General features: G+C 37.8%; 1 protein-coding gene across 2 annotated transcripts in view; it reads left to right on the top strand.

The window, feature by feature from the left end:
- WASHC4 (WASH complex subunit 4) overlaps window positions 1–21,373 on the top strand; it is a 38,994-nt gene extending 17,621 nt beyond the window's left edge. For both annotated transcript variants that reach the window (XM_083574073.1, XM_083574074.1), the window contains exons 9-34: window positions 207–310; window positions 962–1,082; window positions 2,364–2,487; window positions 2,603–2,730; window positions 4,054–4,214; window positions 4,998–5,124; window positions 6,163–6,288; window positions 7,233–7,340; window positions 8,441–8,587; window positions 8,758–8,837; window positions 9,099–9,204; window positions 10,495–10,611; window positions 11,377–11,545; window positions 11,842–11,996; window positions 12,172–12,246; window positions 12,348–12,452; window positions 13,186–13,320; window positions 13,983–14,091; window positions 15,065–15,131; window positions 15,694–15,780; window positions 15,874–16,021; window positions 16,788–16,884; window positions 17,824–18,020; window positions 18,810–18,906; window positions 19,032–19,107; window positions 19,857–21,373. In XM_083574073.1, coding sequence (XP_083430199.1) covers window positions 207–310; window positions 962–1,082; window positions 2,364–2,487; window positions 2,603–2,730; window positions 4,054–4,214; window positions 4,998–5,124; window positions 6,163–6,288; window positions 7,233–7,340; window positions 8,441–8,587; window positions 8,758–8,837; window positions 9,099–9,204; window positions 10,495–10,611; window positions 11,377–11,545; window positions 11,842–11,996; window positions 12,172–12,246; window positions 12,348–12,452; window positions 13,186–13,320; window positions 13,983–14,091; window positions 15,065–15,131; window positions 15,694–15,780; window positions 15,874–16,021; window positions 16,788–16,884; window positions 17,824–18,020; window positions 18,810–18,906; window positions 19,032–19,099 — 2,958 coding nt within the window. In that variant the 3' untranslated portion in view covers window positions 19,100–19,107; window positions 19,857–21,373. The remainder of the gene's footprint in view (window positions 1–206; window positions 311–961; window positions 1,083–2,363; window positions 2,488–2,602; window positions 2,731–4,053; window positions 4,215–4,997; window positions 5,125–6,162; window positions 6,289–7,232; window positions 7,341–8,440; window positions 8,588–8,757; window positions 8,838–9,098; window positions 9,205–10,494; window positions 10,612–11,376; window positions 11,546–11,841; window positions 11,997–12,171; window positions 12,247–12,347; window positions 12,453–13,185; window positions 13,321–13,982; window positions 14,092–15,064; window positions 15,132–15,693; window positions 15,781–15,873; window positions 16,022–16,787; window positions 16,885–17,823; window positions 18,021–18,809; window positions 18,907–19,031; window positions 19,108–19,856) is intronic.
- The last annotated feature ends 177 nt before the right edge of the window (window positions 21,374–21,550 follow it).

The following is a 21,550-nucleotide window of genomic DNA, read 5'->3' as shown; positions in this document are numbered from 1 at the left end:
GCACAGTGAATAAAATATGTAATAAAAACTATTGTTATCGTCCTGTACATCTCAAGCACATCAACTCTATATAATAATTTTCTGTCCTCTTCTATCCTAATCATATATACTCAGTGGTACGTCATGTTGAGTTTAGTGGGACTTACTTCCAGAAAAGTGGGTATAGGATTTCACTCTAAATCCAGGATATATACCTTTCCAAACAGGCTATGTATGAGCATCTGGGAGAACTGCTGGCAGTTTTACTTACCCTGGATGAGATAATAGACAATCATGCTACCCTGAAAGAGCACTGGACTATGTACAAAAGGTATGTGGATAAATTCTTACATTTATTTCTACTTGTACTGTAGAACAATAAAAGTAGCATCAAAACAGATGTTGATGCTGCACTGCACCTTTTCACTGGGCTTGAATAGGTGTGTGTTTTGCAACTCTGGTATTCAGGCCTTAATTTCCTGTATTTTGCCACCAACTGGAGCAACATTAAGCTTTTATTGCATGTTTCTAATTATTCCTACAGTGACCAGCTGGTGTGAACTGTGGTTAAAATGCTCAAGCGTGTGATGGTTCAATCAATCAATCAATCAATCAATCAATCAATCAAGGTTAACACCCGTCACTGTAATTAGGAAAGCATTTTTCTTCTTAATCCCCTGGGAATAATGGTAATCATGGCATAGTGCAGTTCCAAATGCCTTGTGTCCCAGAAGTGTAGCTGCGCAGTCAAGGCCACTGATTGAAATTGTGCCAGGGCTTTTTTGTAAACAAAACAAGCAAAAATCTTAGATCAGCTCATATTATTCAAAGGTAGATTATCCCCCCACATCATTCATAAGTGTGTGAATACAAAGTTTGCCCCTCCAGATTACTCCTCCTGAATAATTCCTTCCATCCCGTACACATTTAGGAATGTTGAGTTTCTTTTAAGTAGATTTTTTATTTTTTATTGCTTTATTAGGTTACTAAAATCTGTCCATCATAATCCTTCTAAATTTGGAGTGCAGGAAGATAAACTGAAGCCACTTGAAAAGTTGCTATTAAAACTAGAAAACCAATTACTGGATGGGACGATATTCCAGGTAACATAATAAATAATAGAGCTTATTTCTTAATAGAGTTCAGATGTGGTTTGTAAGATCTATGGAGTAAAATGTTCCTTTTCTGACAATGTTATTGTTTAATTGGTGTGTTTAAATTTTAAATGGTATGCTGTTGGTATCCTCTCCTCAGTTATTTATCTAATATATTCTGACTGGGAGCCAAAGAGCTACTTTAGTTGCACCCAAGAGCTTGCATATACCAAGTGCAATTTTTCATCAGTTTTCTTTTAAAAGCATTCCATATTGCAAATCGCTTTTGAAAGTTCCCTCAGTTTAAAAGCAGTTTGCTAAATGGGGTAGAGAGCTACAGTTTGGAAAAAGGAAAAAGGAAAGAAAAAGTCAAGGCACACAGAATTAATTGGGAGACATCCACTTATGGACTTTCTCCTGTCCTCTCTTCTCCTTTCTTCTGCAGCCTTCACAAATCTCCTCTAGCGGGTTGGAGGACCCTCCAGACCATATATGAGGGGCATGTAGGGAGCTATGAAGGAGGAGAAGCAGGAGATGTTCATTGCATGAGCAAATGCCCTGTACAGTGGAACCTCAGGTTGTGAACATGATCCATGCGAGAGGCACGTTCACCATCTGCAGCGTTCGCAACCCACAGCGCTGCATTTGTGCACGCGTGGGTTGCAATTTGGCGCTTCTGCGCATGCGCAAAGCATCGAAACCCGGAAGTATCCTGTTCCGGTACTTCCGGGTTTGGCGCGGTGCGCAACCCGAAAAGGCATAACCTGAAGGGTCTGTAACCCGAGGTACCACTGTACTATGTTTCTAGAATCAGTCAAGTTGCAGCTGAGTTTTTTTTGTGATCTGTAGTAAAAGTATCAAAAGTTTTAGATGCCTCCTTTGTTGTTACCTTATATATAATTAACAGTAACATTTCTTATGCAGAAATAAGCTTTTAATATTTTTCTTATAATAGTATTTACTATGTTAGAAAAGTGCTTGGGTTTTATTTTATTGTACTTTGAAATTAACTGGTACTTGTATTGAAATTAATGGTTATTTGTATTGGTACTTGTACTGGGCTCAGCTGACAATTAACAGTCAATGAATCAATCTTAATCGCCTTTTGATTAGATTTTCAGTATGGTTTCATTTGAACTGAACACTCCCCAAATAAAGCACAACTTGCCACTTGAATTGTCTCCATCATGGAATTCTGATTGATTTGTAACCATCTATTAATATGTTGTGCTCGTCTTCTCCATGGCACTAATGTTGTAAATCACTCTTGTTTCTCTTGTCCTCATTCAGGCCTGTATAGAGCAACAATTTGATTGCCTCAATGGTGGAGTGTCAGTGTCGAAGAACAGCACTTTTGCTGAGGAGTTCGCACATAGTATTCGCACAATTTTTGCAAATGTTGAAGCTAAGCTTGGTAATGCAAGATGGATTTTTTTCTTTGCATTGACATTATTGTTTGTAAAAGTTGTTATATTGTTTGTCTAGTGGCAGACTTCAAAACTATTCTTTTCTGTGTGTATTTGTACAAGGTGAACCCTCAGAAATTGACCAGAGAGATAAGTACGTAGGAATTTGTGGGCTGTTTGTACTGCATTTTCAGATTTTTCGGACAGTAGACAAGAAATTTTACAAATCGTTACTGGACATTTGCAAAAAGGTGAAGATTTTGTAATTTTCCTCTAATAATTAAATTTCACAAACAACATAAAAATAAAAACCTCTTATAAAAATATAGTAACAGTATCTAGTTACAAGCTCTCACTAGTAACTCCAGCTTTAAAATAATTTAGCTAGGGTTTTTTTCTGTTTTCATAGTTTCAATTTGTTGTCCTTTCTGAATAACAATTATGTTTTGTGTATAGCAAAGGAACCGACAACATGTTCTCTTTATAGTACTCAAGTTGCCTTGTCAATGAATGTTGCATTAATTATTTTGTGATCAAAAACTGCTATTTTTGCCATTAATTGCAAGTGTGTGATTTGGGCAGCTATTGCCTTTGATAATGGTCCTATTCATGTGTTATTCACATGTAGGATATTGCTGTGATTACTTGGAGCAGGGCTGCTTTTAGTTCCACCTCTTAATGCTGAGTCTCCTTCCTCAAACAGCCACACATTTTGTGCAGTTGTTTGAAGAAAACCCCTAGCATGTGAACGCCTGCTCACATTTAGGGCCTAGTCACAATTAGGACCCCTGGTTGCACATGTTGGGGGTTTATCTTCGGTCAGCTGCGGGCAGTGCATGGTGGTTTGAGGAAGAAGATAGTAACTGGAAGTATGACATTGCTCTCATTAGTTACTGCAATGTCCTGCTAATAACCACCATAAACAGTCCAATCTTAACCATATTTTCTCAGAAATAAGTGGTGCTTCCTTCAGTGCTTCAAAATAAATATGCCCAGAATTTCAGCTTAAACGAAACATTGAGAGGTACACCTGTTTCTTTTCATCCTTGCTCTGGCATGAGCATAGATGCTGTAAGCCACCTTTTTTAAAAAAAGCAAAACTCTTCTATCCAGGGATTTAGCCGTGATTGCACTAATCTCTTTTTATGCCCATCCGCTGTTGAAGTAGCATCCACTGAACTGGTGCAGAATTGTCATACCTGTTCTAGTTGCTCTGGTACTCAAGGGATGAATCCTAAGATGTTATGGAGTGTGTGTAGCTTAGTTCAGTCCCGCTACCCCTCCTCCTCCTTAATCTCCAAAACACGTTCTGATAATTCTGTTCCCTGTTGGTGCTGCAGAGTGTAAACTCGGCAGCAGAGCCTAAAATCCTATGCAAACATTCATGTGAAATGAAGTGAGATAACTTAAAACTGGGCTTAGAACTGGCCTGCTATGTATGTATACCTAATACCTATAGGACAATCCTACATATGTGAATGTGGTGTAGCGGTTTTCAATATCAAGTCTAATATGATATCTTTCTCTCCCCATCCCCTCCATCCTTCATCCAAATGTTACTGTTGCTGCTCCAGGTGCCAGCTATTACACTTACAGCTAATATCATTTGGTTTGCTGACAACTTTCTCATTCAGAAGGTGCCAGCTGCTGCCAAGCTTCTGGACAGGAAGAATTTTCATTCCATTAAAATACACAGAGAAACTTTTCTGCAGCAGAAGGCTCAGTCACTTACCAAGTAAGGTTTGAAGAGTAGGGAGCTCTCTCTCTCCCCCCCCCCCCCCCCAACTGTATGGTTCTTACTCTGTGAATCAAAAATATTTGTAAACTGAAAAAATAGGAGCTAATTGACATTCCTGTTCTTTTCCAGTTATGAAAACAGCCAAGCACCCCTCTTTTGGTGGGGATTTTATGTTCCATGGCCATTGTGTCCAGATAAAAGTATTCAGGAATAGGGTATTAAATTCCAATGCTGAAGACATGTGCTTTATTCTCTTGAATATTCTAACCTATTTTAATATTATATATTTAAATGGTTTTAAGCTGCCCTGTGAAGGGTAGGTAAGAAATCTAAATAATACAAAAAATAAATTGTTACACTGGCTCAGTTTTGTGTTTTGTTTAAAGCCTGATATATTCACCTTGGATTAGGCAAGCTCACCAAGCAGTTAATTTTTAGGATAAATTTACACTGGCAGAAATTTGGCATGTCAAATTGTGATTTGCATTAACCATAATTCTAAACCCAAATCATTGTTTGGCTCCTATTTTTCATACAAGCACCCAGCTTCGTAACTTGTCTCCATGGCCCAACAATCCCTTAAAGAAGAGTGATGGCTGAAATTATGTTGGGCATTGTGCCAAATCATAGCATAAACCTGTAACAAACTATGGCTCTTGGCCCATTGCAAACAATGGCATGTCAATTCAGATGTTTCAAACCACAGCTCAGCTTCTTTAACATTGGTTAAAGATGTATCTGACTGAACCATTACATAACCATTACTTGTTTTCTCTCCAGAGAGATGCAGTCATATTACGTTTTTGTGAGCTCATGGATGATGAAAATGGAATCTATTTTGTCAAAGGAACAACAAATGGATAAGTTTGCAGAAGATCTCACTAATAGGTGCAACGTTTTTATACAGGTGTGTGCTAGGTTCCAAAGCAACTTGGCTGAAAAATACTGCTATATATATATATAGTTAACTTTATATTTCTTGAGTACCATTTACTGAAGAAGAAACTGCTGAATATAGGTCTATTACTATAATTGCTTACTAATGAATGTAAGGTTAATACAAAAAGTAATTTCTTTATACAGCCTAAGTGAATATATTTATTTATGACTGGTATTATCAAATTAAATTTTGCAAGCTTACTCTGCAATTTTCAAACTTTTGTTTCACAGATTAATAGGCTTGGTTCAGATATGATTCCTATCACTTGCTTGATGCTGTGTGGAAAAAGTACTCTTTGTCACCCCACACTGATCACTGCACAAACTCACTCATGTGACAAACCATAGTTTGCTGTTGTATCTGAACTGGTAAACTATGATATACTTTTCTTGGTTGTAGAATAAGCACAAACCAGAGTTTCCCTTGTTTGGATGTAACAGGCAACCATGGTTTCCTACAAGTTAGAGGAGAGAAGCCCTAGGCTCATTCCAGACTCATTCATTTAATGCCAAACAATTCTTCATTGCGATGTCTCAACCAAGCCATCTTCTCAAATAGGGAAATAGGGGTTCTGTTTTGTTTCCCTATATCAGTAATTATTATTTAACGTATTTATACTCCACCTTTTTCCCAAGTTGAGATTCACTAGCGAAAGCTCAGAGCTTCCCACATTAACTTGTGTGAGAAGCTTTATCAGGCTTCCCTGCTTGCTGTGTAACAATGGGGGGAGTGAAGGTTGGTGGAGTCAGCCTTGTGGTATTCTAGAAAAGGGGACTACCAAGGAAGGAATAAAATCACTTGCATTGTAGAAATCGGGAAATCGATTAATAGTTCATGTTTCAGTAGGTTGGTGCTTGTATGCTTCTAATTCCATAATGTTTAATTCAATTGTATATTGAACAGCTGTATTTGTGTGTGATAGAACCGATTTTGGACACAAAAAAATATTTATGATGTAATAGAGATGTAAAGATGATTCACGTTCCCCTCCCAATTTATCTCTAGGGGTTTCTGTACGCTTACAGCCTTAGTAACATCATTAAAACTACAATGAATCTGCACATGTCAATGCAGAAGCCAATGACTAAAACCTCAGTGAAAGCATTGTGCAGGCTCGTGGAACTTCTCAAAGTAAGTTGCAATGTTCATCTCCATGGTGACCCTAACATTTGCAGTAGTCCTTTTGCAGGTGTGTTAAGACCTGCATGCTTTAATTTATGAGCTGGAAAGATGGTAGACAAAATTTGTAAACAATAATTCAGGCAAAATATACTTATCTAAATGGTTTACATATCTCCAGAGCCATACGTTTTGTGTCTCTAAGTTGTATTTCTTTGCATCTTTTCTGGGTAAAATATATTTACTGTAATTCTGAAACTACTATAGGTTAGGTTCTCAAAATAGGGTGCCTAAGCTGAAGTTCTGTGCTAATACAATTGATACTCCATTTGTGGAACTCCTGGAGATATGCTCACCCCCCTCAGTATTGTCATTTTGGCACCTTTTGAAGACATTTCAGAGATAGTTTAGGTATTAGGACTGACTATGTTGCTCTTACTTCTCTTCTTACTCTTCCTACATAATGCAGTTATCTTTCTGCCTTCGCCGATCCAGTCACAATGGTTGTTTGTTTTGCTATCTGCTGTAAATGGTCCCATGTTCTTTTAGAGGAAGCATGTTTTAGAAATTGATAGATACAATCAGCAGCAATTACGCCTAATTTTAGTTGCACCAGCGGTCTGTTGCCACTAATGGTCTCTTTTAAAATGTGCATTTGACTGTGGTCTAAACCTTCATTATAGCTATCAGTGATGCCAGCATGATTTGTACTTGCTGACATAGCAGCAAATATAGTATACTGCTTTTGACAGGAATATTAACATATAGCTGCAAGTTGATTTTGATGGAACATCCAAGTATAGCTACCTTGTTAAAAATTCAAATTGTATTTCATATTGAATTTAGCTGTTGAAGATTTGGATAAAGTAGTTCTTTGTATGGAAGAATAGGCATAATGTGATTCAAATAACAGAATTGTGATGTTAACTCGTGTTCTGAAATCTGGTCAACTGCAGGCAATACAACATACATTTTACAGAAGAAGTATGATTGTCGCTGATTCAGTAACGCACATAATTCAGCATCTACAGCATCAGGCTCTTAATGCTATTGCTATAGCCAAGGTACGCAAAAAGTTTCAGTAAGTAGTTTACTGTTCGGTATAGTTAAAATGAGTAGCTTTATAACAGTTGGGCTGCTTCGTTTATGCATTTTTAGTGATAGAAACCAGCTGAAGAGGTCAAATAGTTGGGAGGTAAGCAGTGATGATGATAGCAGTCATATGTCATTATATGAACAAGCTGCAGATTCCTAGTGTGCAACTGTGAGGAGGAGATTTGAAGCTTTCTGTTTTTCAATGGAATTCTGTTTGTCAATGCTATATATCTGAAGCTGGACAAACTGGTTAGTCTTAATGGTGCTTTACGGAAACAAGCCAGTTGACTAATATAGTTATCATTAACCGCTGTTTAGGAGTCAAACACAGCACTACACAGCAGTTAATTGAAAGTGAAAGTAAATGTTTTTGATTGCCCTTCTTATAATTAGTGCCAGAAGAGCCATGGTGATGGGGGAGACTGGGGATTATTTATATAACACTAAGCCATAGATTATTGCATCTGAATGCAGTCAATGTATGTTTTACATTGCTGAGAAAATATGTACGGAATTTCATACTTACTCACATACTGAACACTTTGGTGAGTTGCCTCAACTGCAAAGTTGATGTTAATATGTGAAGCAGAACATGGGTGAATGATCACCAAAGGAGAGAATGATCACACAGACGATAATAATATGTAGCACTAGGGATGTTTCCAGCTTAAACTCCATTGAGGTTAAAATGAATCTGTGCTCTGGCGGAAGTCCTGCATGTTTCAAAAGGGCTTGTGCTGAAGAGTCTCAGATAAACTGTTCACTAGCATTTTGAAAGCAGCAAGGATATTCCCTAGAGTCTAAGCTAAACCTGAGTAACTTCAGGGTTGCATTAATGTGCCGACTATACTTAATTTGGGATAAAGGGGGAGGGGCTACTTTGGGGATAGCTTTTCTTGCTAAGATTTGTGTAAGATTATGATATGTATCTTAAATGTGGCTTAGCTCGACCTTGAGACCAAAAATGCAAATAATGTGGTAGGCTCATAAATGCAATACAGCATTTGCTGTTGAATTTTCCATAAATACTAAACCCCAAATGCTCTCTTCTATGCTTTTTTAAATGAAGAAAAGAGTTATTTCAGACAAGAAGTACAGCGAACAGCGCCTTGATGTACTCTCTGCTCTTGTATTGGCTGAGAACACTCTCAACGGTCCTAGCACAAAACAGAGACGACTAATTATTTCCCTCGCACTCAGTGTGGGCACACAAATGGTAAGCACAACAGTTCCTTCCATAATTGCAATATTTATCATTTCTGTTAGCAGCAATCACATAGGGAATTGCATAGTCAGGGATTAAGGCACAGCCATAAAATTAACTTTTGTTATTATTGGATTGATGCTCTTGCATGTCTATCTCCTCCTTTCCTTTCTCCCTTTCAGAAAACATTTAAAGATGAAGAGCTCCTTCCTCTCCAAGTAGTTATGAAGAAGCTGGCCTTAATCAGTGAACTTAAAGAACGGTAGGTAATGCCAAGGAACAAAATTCTGTAGACTTTTAGCACAATATACCACCTTCTTGACTCCTGTAGAATGCTGTTCATCATCATATGTGATAGTCAGGATTTTGTATACTTTGTATGAAACTGGGCTTTAAGCAGAGTTCAGCATTCTGAAGAACGATATTCCATTCTTGTTTCTTAAAAACCATTTTTTTACCCCTGTGACTTGTGAACATCAGCTTGAAAGTTCTCAGTAGTAACTTTGCTCCTCTTCCCTTCTAGAGTCCAAGCACAATGTGACTGTTGCTTCTTGTATTGGCACAGAACTGTATTTCCAATTTATCTTGATGATGTCTATGAAAATGCAGTGGATGCTGCTAGGTTACATGTAAGTAAAAGAAATATACGAAATAGGAAGGTGGGTTAAACAAAACCATGGTTTGAGATAACGGCTTGCTAATTAACTTTGGTTAGAACAAAGCACAGTTCCCAAAGGTCTTGCATAATGTGGAGTTGTGGAAACCTGCAAAGAGGAGAAGGGTGAGCACACAAACTTCTGGTTAATTTGTGATCATGAGATTCTGTGAAGCACAGCGAGTTCTGTGACAACAAAAGTGGTAATGGCAGTCAAGTGCACCCAATGTATTATTTCTATTGAGCAGCAGCCATGGGAATTAAATGCACCTTTCAAGCAGTTGTCTTGAGGATGCCTTCCCCTTCATTCCTTCTCTTGCTGCACTTTCCACAGTTTAAATCAGTAGCAGGGTGGTGCAGGCAGAGCAGCGTTGTTTACTCGGCCTAAGTTTTAATTTATATATTTTTAAACTGTTGCTATATCTGTATTGTCCCTGTTGTACCTAATTGCAAATTCAAATGTATCCCTATTGTGTTTTATGACTTCCTTGATATTGTATGTGGGCTGGAACTGGTCTGTGACTGAAATAATAAAATTCATTTGTTTACTCAGCTTCATATATGCTTTTCTTTTAATGTTGACTGAGAGATAAGAGACAAAGCCGTAAGGATGACAAGCAAAGCAAAGCCTTCTCCCATCAGAGGAGATCAGGAGATGAACAGCAAAGTTTTTCAAAATCTCATAGTTCCTTTTAAAAAGTTCAATTCAGACTGTCTCTCACTCACTCTCCCAATAATCAGCTCCCCTTTAAAACGTTTAAAAAAGAATTTACTGTGAGGGTTCTGCCAAAGTTTTTTTTTAAAGTGAAGGGTTCTACTTCAAAAAGTGTGAGAAGCACTGACCTAAAGTTTAACTTTATTTTTAATTTTGTTTATTTAACAAAATGTATACACCCCTGTGGTGAAACCTCTAAGCAGTTTACCAGAGTTTGAATGGTTTGTTATTAAGCTTGCTTGTTTCAACTAACCTTAGCTAAGCTTAACCTCAGTTTAGGATTCTGGTGGCATTCTAAACTGTGATTAATCTAGAAATGAAGTGGAAGCTTCCAATTTCTTTGTGCTGTGCTGGAGTTGGGTGGGGGATGAATGCTCAGCTTCCAGGCTCACTGAGTCTTGTTCTGATAAACCATGATTTATCATTATATCTGAATGTAGTTTTAGAGATTAATTGATGTTCAGGATCCTGAGTTCTAATTGCTCAGATTCCCTTTTAGTGCATGCTGTTGCTCGGGTTCTTTATCAATTTGCAACTTTTTTTTTACAGTACATGTTTAGTGCATTGCGGGATTGTGTACCAGCTATGATGCATTCAAGGCACTTGGAGTCCCATGAAATACTTTTGGAAAGCTATGACAAAGAAATCATGGATGTTTTAAACAAGGTGATAGTGAAAGCATTTTATTTACTTTGAATGATAGCAGTACATACAGAGCAATCTGAGAATATTTAAATCTGCCAGTGCTGAGGATTTCTGTTGGAATTCTCAAAATTCTTAAAGTTAATAGAAACTCACATTCTTTATTGCTCTGGTCTCATTTTTCCTCAATTATTCCTCTGCTTTAGGTTTATGCTAACGTTTGTTGAGTTGTGGTTATGTACTTGTGTCACAATGTAGTGTTTATATAACACTCCATATTCTTATTTCCTATTCCGTTATCTCTCCTTTTTCCCTTTGCATCTTGTGTAGATTTAGCTTCAAAGGCAGGGCTTTGAAAAACACACAAATTAACATACATAATGTACTGTTTATATTTTAAGTGACCAACAGTCATCAAACTTTTGGGGAGAATGGCCACTATTTAGAGAGTGTGGGTTGTATCCAGTACTATCATTCTGTTTGTGCAACAGAACATCCTCCTTCTCTCATCTGCAACCCCTTGTGCACCCTCAAAATCTGCTCCAGAGGGTTAGGGGATACTACTTTGTCTGTGTATCTATACATGCACAGAGTATATGCAATAACTCACTTTTTCATCCTAATGTTGAATTAAAAATAATCCAATTTAGTCCCCCATTGGAGAAGGAAAACCATCTTTTTGGATCTCCTGTTTCTTTGTAGAACTATTTTATTGGGGAATAAATGTCTTGTGAAGATTAGTTTTTCACCCCATGAAAATAGTGTTTGTTGTGACTTTTATTTGAGCAGCACCTCCTGGACAAACTATGCAAAGAAATAGAAAAGGACCTTCGCCTTTCTGTGCACACACACTTGAAACTAGATGACAGAAATCCCTTCAGAGTTGGAATGAAAGACCTTGCCCACTTCTTCACCTTGAACCCAATTCGTTTTTTCAATCGGTTCATAGATATCAAAGGTAGGCTTTACTTAATGTTCACATTCAAAGCTTAATACTTTTTCTGTGACGTAAAATTCATCCCTCCTGTCTCTCTCTCTCTGCTTTTTTGAAGAAATCTGTCCTTAATATGCTGATATGATCAGTGTAGCTCCAGCAGGTACTTTTACTCGAAGTATTTCTAATGTTACTTTATTTCTAGAGTTCTAAATAACCTTAGAGTTGGGATGAATATGTTTTCCTTCTCTTTTCCTCTGCCCCTTTCTCCAAGTATTCATTGTGAAAATGACTGTTCCTTCCCCCCCCTCTTTTTGCAGCCTATGTGACACATTACCTAGACAAGACTTTCTACAACCTTACTACAGTAGCTCTGCATGACTGGGCCACCTATAGCGAGATGAGGAATTTAGCAACGCAGCGCTATGGTTTAACTATGACAGAAGCACATCTTCCTAGTCAGACTTTAGAACAGGTACATCATATTTATGCTAGTGTCTCTGTATTTTTTAAAAAACAGGATTTTGTGACTTGCTGAAGTACGGTACTTAATGCTTCTGGTGCTTTTGCTTTTTAAAAGTTTCAAATAACAGCACTTATTTGGATTATTTCCAGATGTGATGTAGTTAAATTGCCTACTGTTTTTTCAGGGCCTTGATGTTCTGGAAATTATGAGGAATATTCATGTATTTGTATCCCGTTACCTCTACAATCTCAATAATCAGGTGAGGGCAGGGGGTATGTCTACACTTTAAAAAGCAAATCTTATTGCTGCTGATTTCCATTTAATAGCTATTATAATTACATAGCAATTGTTTAATTGCAGATCTTCATTGAAAGAATCAGCAATAACAAGCATCTGAACACCATAAATATCAGGCACATTGCTAATTCAATTCGAACACATGGCACAGGAATCATGAACACAACTGTGAGTATTTTGTGTTATTCCCAGAACAGCTGCTGAGCTGGCATTTACTGACCTTTTATTTAAAACTGCGTTGTGAACAGCACAAGCAATTGGAGGAAAGTGGTTTCACATGCTGTGTTAATTTGAGCACAAAGAGGACATCTGTGTATGTAAGAGGGGCAAATTTAAAAATACTCTGAGAAAAAAGATGAGATTAAACAATACGAAACAAGCATTTTCATTTTTCCAAATTATGATAGTTCATAAATTTGTGTGTGCAAGATGCCACTTAACTGTATTTTGCAATCATGATATAAGTATGCCAGCCCAGCTCCTTTCCTCTCTCCTTTCCATCTCGCCTAGTGTGGCAATTTCCAGACAGTAAGCTGAGATGCAGTGGTGTGCAGTGAGGGGATGGGAGTATATTTACGTTATCCTTGTTGTCGTCTTCTGCACAATTTTAAGGGGATAGTTATGATGTGTAAGCCCCGAATCCTGATGATACTTTTTTCTCCCATGTCCTATTTAGGATTCTTTGTCCAGCTAAGAATGCCTTCTGCTGTTCACACAATAATTTCAGATTAACAAATGCTCAGTGTACCAAAACATATTGACTTGGGTAGGACTGTGACATTATAAGTGAGCTATTGATGGTTTTGAGTCTTGGGATCAGTATCACAAGTCACTAGGGAAATGTCTTCTAATGGGGGGCATCAGTCGTCTTCATACTGTACTTTTCCCTACTTTTCTTCAGGTAAATTTCACATACCAGTTTCTGAGAAAGAAATTTTATATCTTCAGCCAGTTCATGTATGACGAACACATCAAATCCAGATTGATCAAAGATATCAGATTCTTTAGGGAAGTTAAAGATCAAAATGACCACAAGGTATGTTGTTTGTGAAACCATTGCTAAGAACTACAAGATACCCATTTAAATATAATTATAAAAGCCTGGTTTCTATTTTCCTTCAACACCACTCCTTCTGATAGCGAGTTTGGCAGTGAATTCTGTCAGGATTGTATCCAAAATTGGGCCACTGGGAAACGAGGAGGAATCTTGGGGCTTGGAAACCCTCAAATAGCCTAATGAATTCATTGAGTAACCACAGAATTACTCGATGATTGGAAAAGAAAAATGGAACATGGGGATAGAATCTGTGCTTGGAGGGAGGATCCACCTATTCACACACACCTGCTCATGTTAGGAGGGAGGCTAAATTGTAGCATTTTGTTGCAGGTTCCATTTACTGGCCTAAATGCACAGAAATAATATATGTCTAAAATATAGTTGTGCATCTCTCTAGCTGCAAAACTCACATTTTGAATGTTCTAAAATGTTTTGCAGGGTAACAGATCTTACTAAAATGTGGTTCCAAGAGAGATGGATATTTGCTTTCGAACTGTACATATTTTGGTTTATATAGCATGCTAGGGGTTACTATTTTAGAAGAACAAAAGTGTTTGGGTGTTTGAAAAAATACAATGGGGCTGACAAAGGGATTTCAAGTTACTTAATGTATTTCTTCAATCTTAAAATAATTTTTCTAGTACCCCTTTGAGAGAGCAGAGAAATTCAACCGAGGGATCAGGAAACTTGGAATTACACCTGATGGACAAAGTTACCTTGACCAATTCAGGCAACTAATAAGTCAGATAGGTATGAAAATATATCATAAACACTATATTGAGATATATTGCTAGAATCCAAAGAGCTGTCAGGTGGGACTGGGCATACCTAATGGGCTTGTTTACATTTTTTCCTTGGAACAGCAGTTCCCATATTCTGTCACTTGGGAAGTTCCCTCAGTTTCAAAAGTAGCTTGTCAAAGTTGGGGCAGGGTAGGTATCCAAAAAACACAAGCTTCCTTTGGCCCAAGGAAGTAATTGTGTAGTTCAGGGATGGCCAATTCCCAAGAGACAGCAATCTACCCCCATTTTTTGGGGGGTTGAAGTCAAAGTTTTTAGGGAGGAGGAAAGCCCCAATTTTAGGGGTTTTTTTGGGGAAAAGAGGAACAGCCACTCACCAACAAAGCTGGGGAAACAAACAGCCTCACTCAGTAAGCTCCGTCGTCCCTTCTGCATATTGTGTGACAATGGAGGGCAGGGCGAGGGGGCTAAGGAAAGGGACCCAGTGATCAACCACGATCCACCAAAACCAGTAGATTGCGATCAACCTGTTGGACATCCTTCGTGTAGTTCTTTCAGCCCTGAAACCTAAAATTCTGTTCACTTTATTAAATTATAAAAGACAGTGAGCACAACCTGGCCAAAACCAAGTACGTAGTTTGAAGTTTAACAAATTGCAGTGGACTAGATTAACTAAACACATTGGCTATACAGTGTGCTTATATCTTTCCAAATTAACATGGAAAAATATGCACATTAGTCTTCACTATAACACATTCTGTAAAGGGCACTACTTATGGTTGTCAGTGTATTCTCCCAATATGACTTGTTTATTTACAGATGAAATAGTATTGTGTGGGGGTGGAGAGGAGATGCAGCTTTATCAGATGTCTCCAACAAGTTTTAACTTTCTAAATGGACTTAGTGTCATTAAATTTTGAATGCTCAGTTACTTAATTTCAGTTGCTTACGTTTCTTGTTGCCTATATATTTTATTTTTAAAGGGAATGCCATGGGCTACGTCCGAATGATAAGATCTGGTGGACTTCATTGCTGTAGTAGTGCAATTAGGTATGCAACCAAAGATTTCAGCTTGCTTGTCTATGCTTCTGTAAAGCAAAGTGGGGAACCTGTATCCCACAGACCACATGCACCTCTAACCTATTTTCATGCCAATCAGAAGCTGCAATTTGGTTTTTGAACGTTTTGGAAGTCGAAACGTTCGGATAGGGATAGTTTTATTTCGATCAAATCTGTGTGAGGTTATATATAGATTCAATGTAAAGTATTATGCAAGGCTATCCTCTCTGTAATGGAGCAATCTTGATAGTTTGCATACGCTATGTAATACTCCCCCTCCCCCCAAATCATGCTCATCCTTGCTATATTCTTTTTTCTTCTTGGTTAGACTAGAAAGCCATTCCATGGGATTTGTGAGCCAGAGAATCAAGCAGTGTGGAGGTCAGGGTTCTTTTTTAGAAAGCAAACCTTTGGTCATAGTGTAAAAATAAAAGCAAGCTTGTGATAAAGATATGAACAGAAGTAATGTAAGAAATACGAAGCTTAAGTTAGCGTTTTTATACATGTCATGATATATAATTGTGAATGAATGAATCGCATATGAAACTTGTAGGTTTGTTCCTGATATTGAAGATATCATTAATTTTGAAGAACTTGTGAAAGAGGAAGGTCTTGCTGAAGAAACACAAAAAGCAGCCAGGTAACCTTACTTGATGCATCGACAAAATTCTTGCACGAACTGTTCCTTTAAAAACCATGTCAAAGCATTTTCAAGTGTATCTCTCTTTTATAGGCAACTGGATTCCGTACTGAGTGATCTCACATGCAATTCTGCAGAAGGCACAGAGTATTTCAAAATGCTTGTGGATGTGTTTGCTCCCGAGTTTCGCAGTTCAAAGAACATGCACCTACGCAACTTTTACATAATTGTTCCACCATTGGTTAGTTTTGATCTTTCTCGGTTGGTTTAAACAATAAGCCATTTAGTTACATGTGCAGGATGTGCTTGTGTTAAAACTGGTAATTTTTTGTAAGGTTGCACTAAGTTTATTAAATCACCATATGAACTGCCCCCCCTCTAGTAGGGTATGGGGGGCGTGTTATATGCCATTGTGTACTGATACCCATAAAAAGCATGTCCTTTTCATGTAGAAAGTTACAGGCTGAACCGTTACCTGAAACTCTTTAACAAGGAATGCTAACACGGCTGGGAAATACTTGTGTCTGAATGAGCAGATGGACACCAAGTGACTGGCTAGATGAATTGTTAATCGGACTCTGATACTGCTATAAATAATCTTGAATAACAAATATTTTTTAAAAAAACTTCTGCTATTCCCCCCCCCCAAAAAAACAATACCAAATGTTTGAGGGGATTTGTAATATATATATATTTGGGGAATGTTTAAATACTGCTCTAGAAGGGGCTGTAAATCTCCAGACAGCTAGCAATTATTGTATGAGAACACCACATTGTGTCATGGGCAACCTTTGCTCCCCCAAACTCCCCATCTGAAAAATCTGGTGAGAAAAGTGGGCTATCAATCTGGCCTGCAGGAAAAAATCATATTTGACTGACTGGTAGGGTATGCTCTGAATCTGAATGAATTCATGAAGACCTCTCCTCAAGTAATGGGATGACAGAAGAGCTAGGCAGTTACCTGATAACTTACTGCCTTTTGGAGCAACTTCTTGTGTCGTTTTTAGGCCCTCAACTTCATAGAGCATTCAATCAGCTGCAAGGAGAAGTTGAATAAGAAGAACAAAGCTGGTGCAGCTTTCACCGATGATGGTTTTGCCATGGGTGAGTTCAGGAACCATATTGAGTCTTCTTGCACGGGTAACTATCATAAATTGCAGGTTTTGAGGTTTTATATGGAAGGGGCCATAGTTCAGTGGTACAGCACAAGCTGTGCATGCAGAAAGTCCATGTTTAATCCCTGGTTTCTCCAGTCAAAAGGATCTGGGCTAGTGGAATTGTGAAAAGGATATATCTGCTTGAGATCTTGGAGAGTTACTGACAGTCAGAGAACTGTTCTAGGTGGTTCAAAAATCTGACATGTATGAAGTATCTTCATACGTGATCATATATAGCTCTCAGCTAAGTGTATTCAAAGTGTGCCCGACAAGATACAGAAAAGATGCATCCTTAGCTAGGAGGTCAGTGTGCAGTGTTGAGGTGAGGGGTGGGGGGGTAGAGAATTGAGTTTCCCCCCATGGAGTTACCTCAGTGGATGATGATTGAGTAGGCTTTGTTTTCTTCAATCTGTAATGGATTTCGCAAACATTCAAGTGCTTCTGGCAAATGTTTCACAGGTGAAGTTTCTTCTCTCACAAACAACTGCACTCACTTGCTTAAGTGATCCCCAAAGCAGATTGGAGAGAGGATTTTTAAAAATTGGCACCTTGCTACCCTTTTCAAATTTTTACCATACTCTCTTCCCCATGAGCAGAGATGCAAACCTGATTGTGAGCTTTCTGTGGGCAGAAAACCAGCTTTTTTAAAAATGTAAATGAATAAATATTGATACGTACCACTATTTAAGCCTTGTATAACAAGTATACAACTCTGAAGACTTGTAGAGAGGGGAAAAATTGAGCTGGTGAGATGATTCTGATTTTAATGATCAAAGACCTGTTTGAGGTACATGTGCAGAATACGTTTGTAAACTTTTACTGTTTTGAAGAATGGGGTGCTTAACTTGAACGACTTGTTTTTTTGTTTTTGTTTTTTAATCTATAGGTGTAGCTTACATTCTGAAGCTTTTGGACCAGTACCAAGAATTTGACTCTCTCCATTGGTTCCAATCAGTTCGAGAGAAATACGTGAGAGAGATCAGAGCATTAGCAAAACAACAGAATGTTCAATCAGCTGTCCAAGATGAAAAGCTGCTACAGACTATGAACCTTACTCACAAGCGACTGGAAGTTTGTTTGCAGGTATCAGTCTCTGTCAGAGACCAGGGAAAGGTGGTGGGAGGCACATATATATATAAATATTTAAGAACATAGAAATGCCAGACAGCAAACATGGCTCCTTTTTGGATAACCTTTCCCCCTAACAGCTTTCCCCCAACATTTAATTAGTGGGCATCACACCTGAATCTACCCTTCGATGTAACTCTGTAAGCATGAAGAATAGGCTGCAGTTAGGCAGAGAGCGGCACCTTTACAACATCCAGCCAAATGCAAGCTTTATTACTAGCTGATGATAAACTTAAAAAATTAGATTTGGAATTGGGGGTCCTCAACAAGTAAAGTGTGGGGATTCCAAATGAGAGAACCACTCATTTGGAAGTCTTGAGAACCACTGATTTTTGAGTAGAATTGAGGGGGACAGGAAATGGATATTTACTGACGTGCTGCTTTTTAGAACAGTGACATTTGTAGCAGACGTTAAGTTTATGGGATTATAAATTGTTATTGTGGAAGGAAAGGTCTGCAGGATTTATTTTTTTATAAAAAAAAAACCACCTGCAGAGACAAAGTGGAAATGACCAAATTACTAGTCAGGTATGAAGCAAACTTTGATTTGAAAGTGTAGTTCTGCCTTTCCCCGTATTTGATCAATAAAAAACCAGTGCAATTGATAGTGCAGATAAAAACCAGGAAGCACTGTAATTGTTATTTAGGGGCTTTCTGGTATCAGTGCACTTTAATCAGGTACTGTGAAGATTCTCTTTCTGTGGCATGCTAAGACTTGCTGAGAATTTCTTTAATTTTTCATAGGAGTTTGAACTGCTTTATTTCTCACTAAGCAGCGCAAGGATCTTTTTTAGAGCTGATAAAACTGCAGCAGAAGAAAATCAAGAGAAAAAAGACAGAGGTTAGTAAAAAAATAAATCTTCTTGTCTCTGGGAAAGTCATGTTTGTGGTTAAAAACAAAAGCATTGTTAAAGCAGTGCTGAGAATATAAAATTCTTGTGACATTCTACCTCTTTTGTATTTCAGAAGAACCTGGAAAAACAAGCAATGGGGACCTGTCCAACTCTAGTTCTGCAGATCCTGTTGTGAAATGAGAGCCTTGGTATGCCTTTTGATTCTGTACGATGTAATTATGCAGCCCCAAATTTGTAAAAGTATACTGGTGATCACTGAGAATAACAATCACGCTTAAACTGAAATAACTCCCTGTGTTCTGCAGATCTTTTGGCGGTCTTGGAAAAATGTTCATTTCTTTAAACTGCTCCCACGTTACCAGGGATAATATCACGCTGGTATTTAGCACTGTGGTATTGGTCCCTCCACAATGTGATTCCCGATTACTAATCTGAGGAAGTGGTGTTAGCCCGGGCCGAGCAGATGCGGGGTTTGGAATGGTGCAGAACAGGAAGAAAACTGGTGGATATTGGCATGATATTTTAAACAGACTTTATACATGCATATAGTTTAAATTCCATTAATATTTCATTGCTTTTTAATCAATTATGTCTGTAATCCACCTTGAGTCCCCTCAGGGAATAAGGTGATATATTCAGAAATATATCATCATCATCATCAGAGTGGCTTTTAAGATAAATATCTGCTGTACCAAAATTGCTAGTTTGAGCAAAAAGGAAAGAAGCAAAACTAGCAGGTAATTGGTGCAGCCCTAGTTAGACAGAATGAAGTGTTTACCTGCTATAGCTTCCTTCCTGGTTTGTAAGGAATCACCATTGTATTTGCCATCTCTTATTGCAAAGGAAGTTAATATGAATTGTTGGAGCTGCTTAACATGTTAAAATATGAACAGAATATGCAATACATCTTCAACTCTTTTTTTGCTTTGTTTTATAGACATATAGAGCAATGGTGATTTGTTGAAACAGAAGGGACCAAACTGGCATGGAACTTTTCACCTTCTGAATCTGATAGTGACCCAGAAGTGCCATGAACTGTAGAGTAACCCATACTCTCACAACTAAAAAAAAAATTACAATTCATCCTTTCTGTTGACATTTCACTGAAGTCTGTTCTTTAGCCTAATGTATGATTTTTGTCAGGGAGATTTGGTGTCTTATTTTGATTCAGTTCAATAACTTAAAAAAAAATCTTTTGCATTTGATTTAATCACCACCTTGACATTGCAGTTGCTGCTTAATTCTGTCTGTGTTCACTTCAGCACTAATGTCCCCATTTAAAAATCTGTCATAGTTCATAGACCTTTGGAATCCAAAGAACATGCCAACTTAGAGGGCCAGTTTCTGTCTTTCAGAGACTGACACTGTACAAACATGTAAATTTAAGGCACTTCTGTTATAATAAACATTCATTGCCATTTCTGCTTTTTTGGCCTCTAATTTGGGAATCCTTAGTTTAGGGCATCCCATGTGCCTGAATTGTGCAGTGCTAACCAAACTAACATGGTCTTGGTGACTCATAAAAACAAACATCTGTAGCCTTCATTGGGGTCTAAACTCATGTACATGCTCTGCTTCTGTGAATATATACATATGTACAGTCCTATGGCTTTCTTTGTGAATATAGAATGGTAGTTAACTGCACTCTGAACATTTTTCATCATGTAAACCAATTTAATAGATGAACAGTTTTAATGTGTTTTAAGTCTTTAATGTGACTTCCAGTTTACATTTTTTTTTTTTTTGAGCAAATAGTAATACATTCCTTCTGGTGCCATGGCATAGGATCTTATACTTCACCACACAGTTATGTACATGTGATGGGTTAAAATTGTGAATACCTGCAGCTATGTTAAAAGCAAAAACAGCGGCACTAAAAAGATACCGAGGTATTATTTTTTCTTTACCCTTCCCACCTTTAAATGCTGTTTTCAAACATGAAACACCTATGGCCACTTTTTCATAGGCTCAGTTTGCAAAAGCCAGAAATAAAGGGAAGTCTTCTTTTCAAATTCTTACGCATGGTTGAATTGTCAGGATCTTCCTCTTCATGAATTAACAGGATGTGGACCTATAAGCCTCTTCCTCTAACAAAAGTCTAAGTGAAGAACAAACCCCGGGAGCAAACATTTCGTAGGCTTAAAATGACTGTTAATAATAAGCTTATTTAGCCTAACAGGCGTGGTAAAATGGGTCAATACCGCAATGCTATCATAATACTTTTTGACTGTGCACTTGTATGTTTGAGTCCTGCTACATGTTGTCATTGAAGTAAATTTGACAAGTCCCATCTGATTCAGTTAGTTCAAATTCTCAGGAAGGAAGGGGACCAAATATTAACATGTCTTGCTCTAATTCATTTTGCAAAACCATTTTGTTTCATTATCTCAGGTTTCTTTTGTTCTGTTTGATATTCTGTACATACTGTTAATAAATGTAACTTTGGAAAGTGGATTTATTTTACTTTGTGTGTACTCAGTCTGAGACTGGTTTTAGTTTTCATAAAGCAGCTAAAAAGTTGCATCTTTCAGATGGCATACTGACACCAGAAGAAGAGCCTGAGATTTTATAGTGCAAATGCTATAGTTTCATGCTTAGGAATAGTTGTTAGAATATTTATGTCCTCTTTTC

This window comes from Podarcis filfolensis, assembly GCF_964270895.1.
Source record: "Podarcis filfolensis genome assembly, chromosome: 10".
Taxonomy (NCBI): Eukaryota; Metazoa; Chordata; class Lepidosauria; order Squamata; family Lacertidae; genus Podarcis; species Podarcis filfolensis.
Note: the sequence above shows the minus strand (reverse complement) of the source record. Positions and strands in the feature narration are given on the sequence as shown.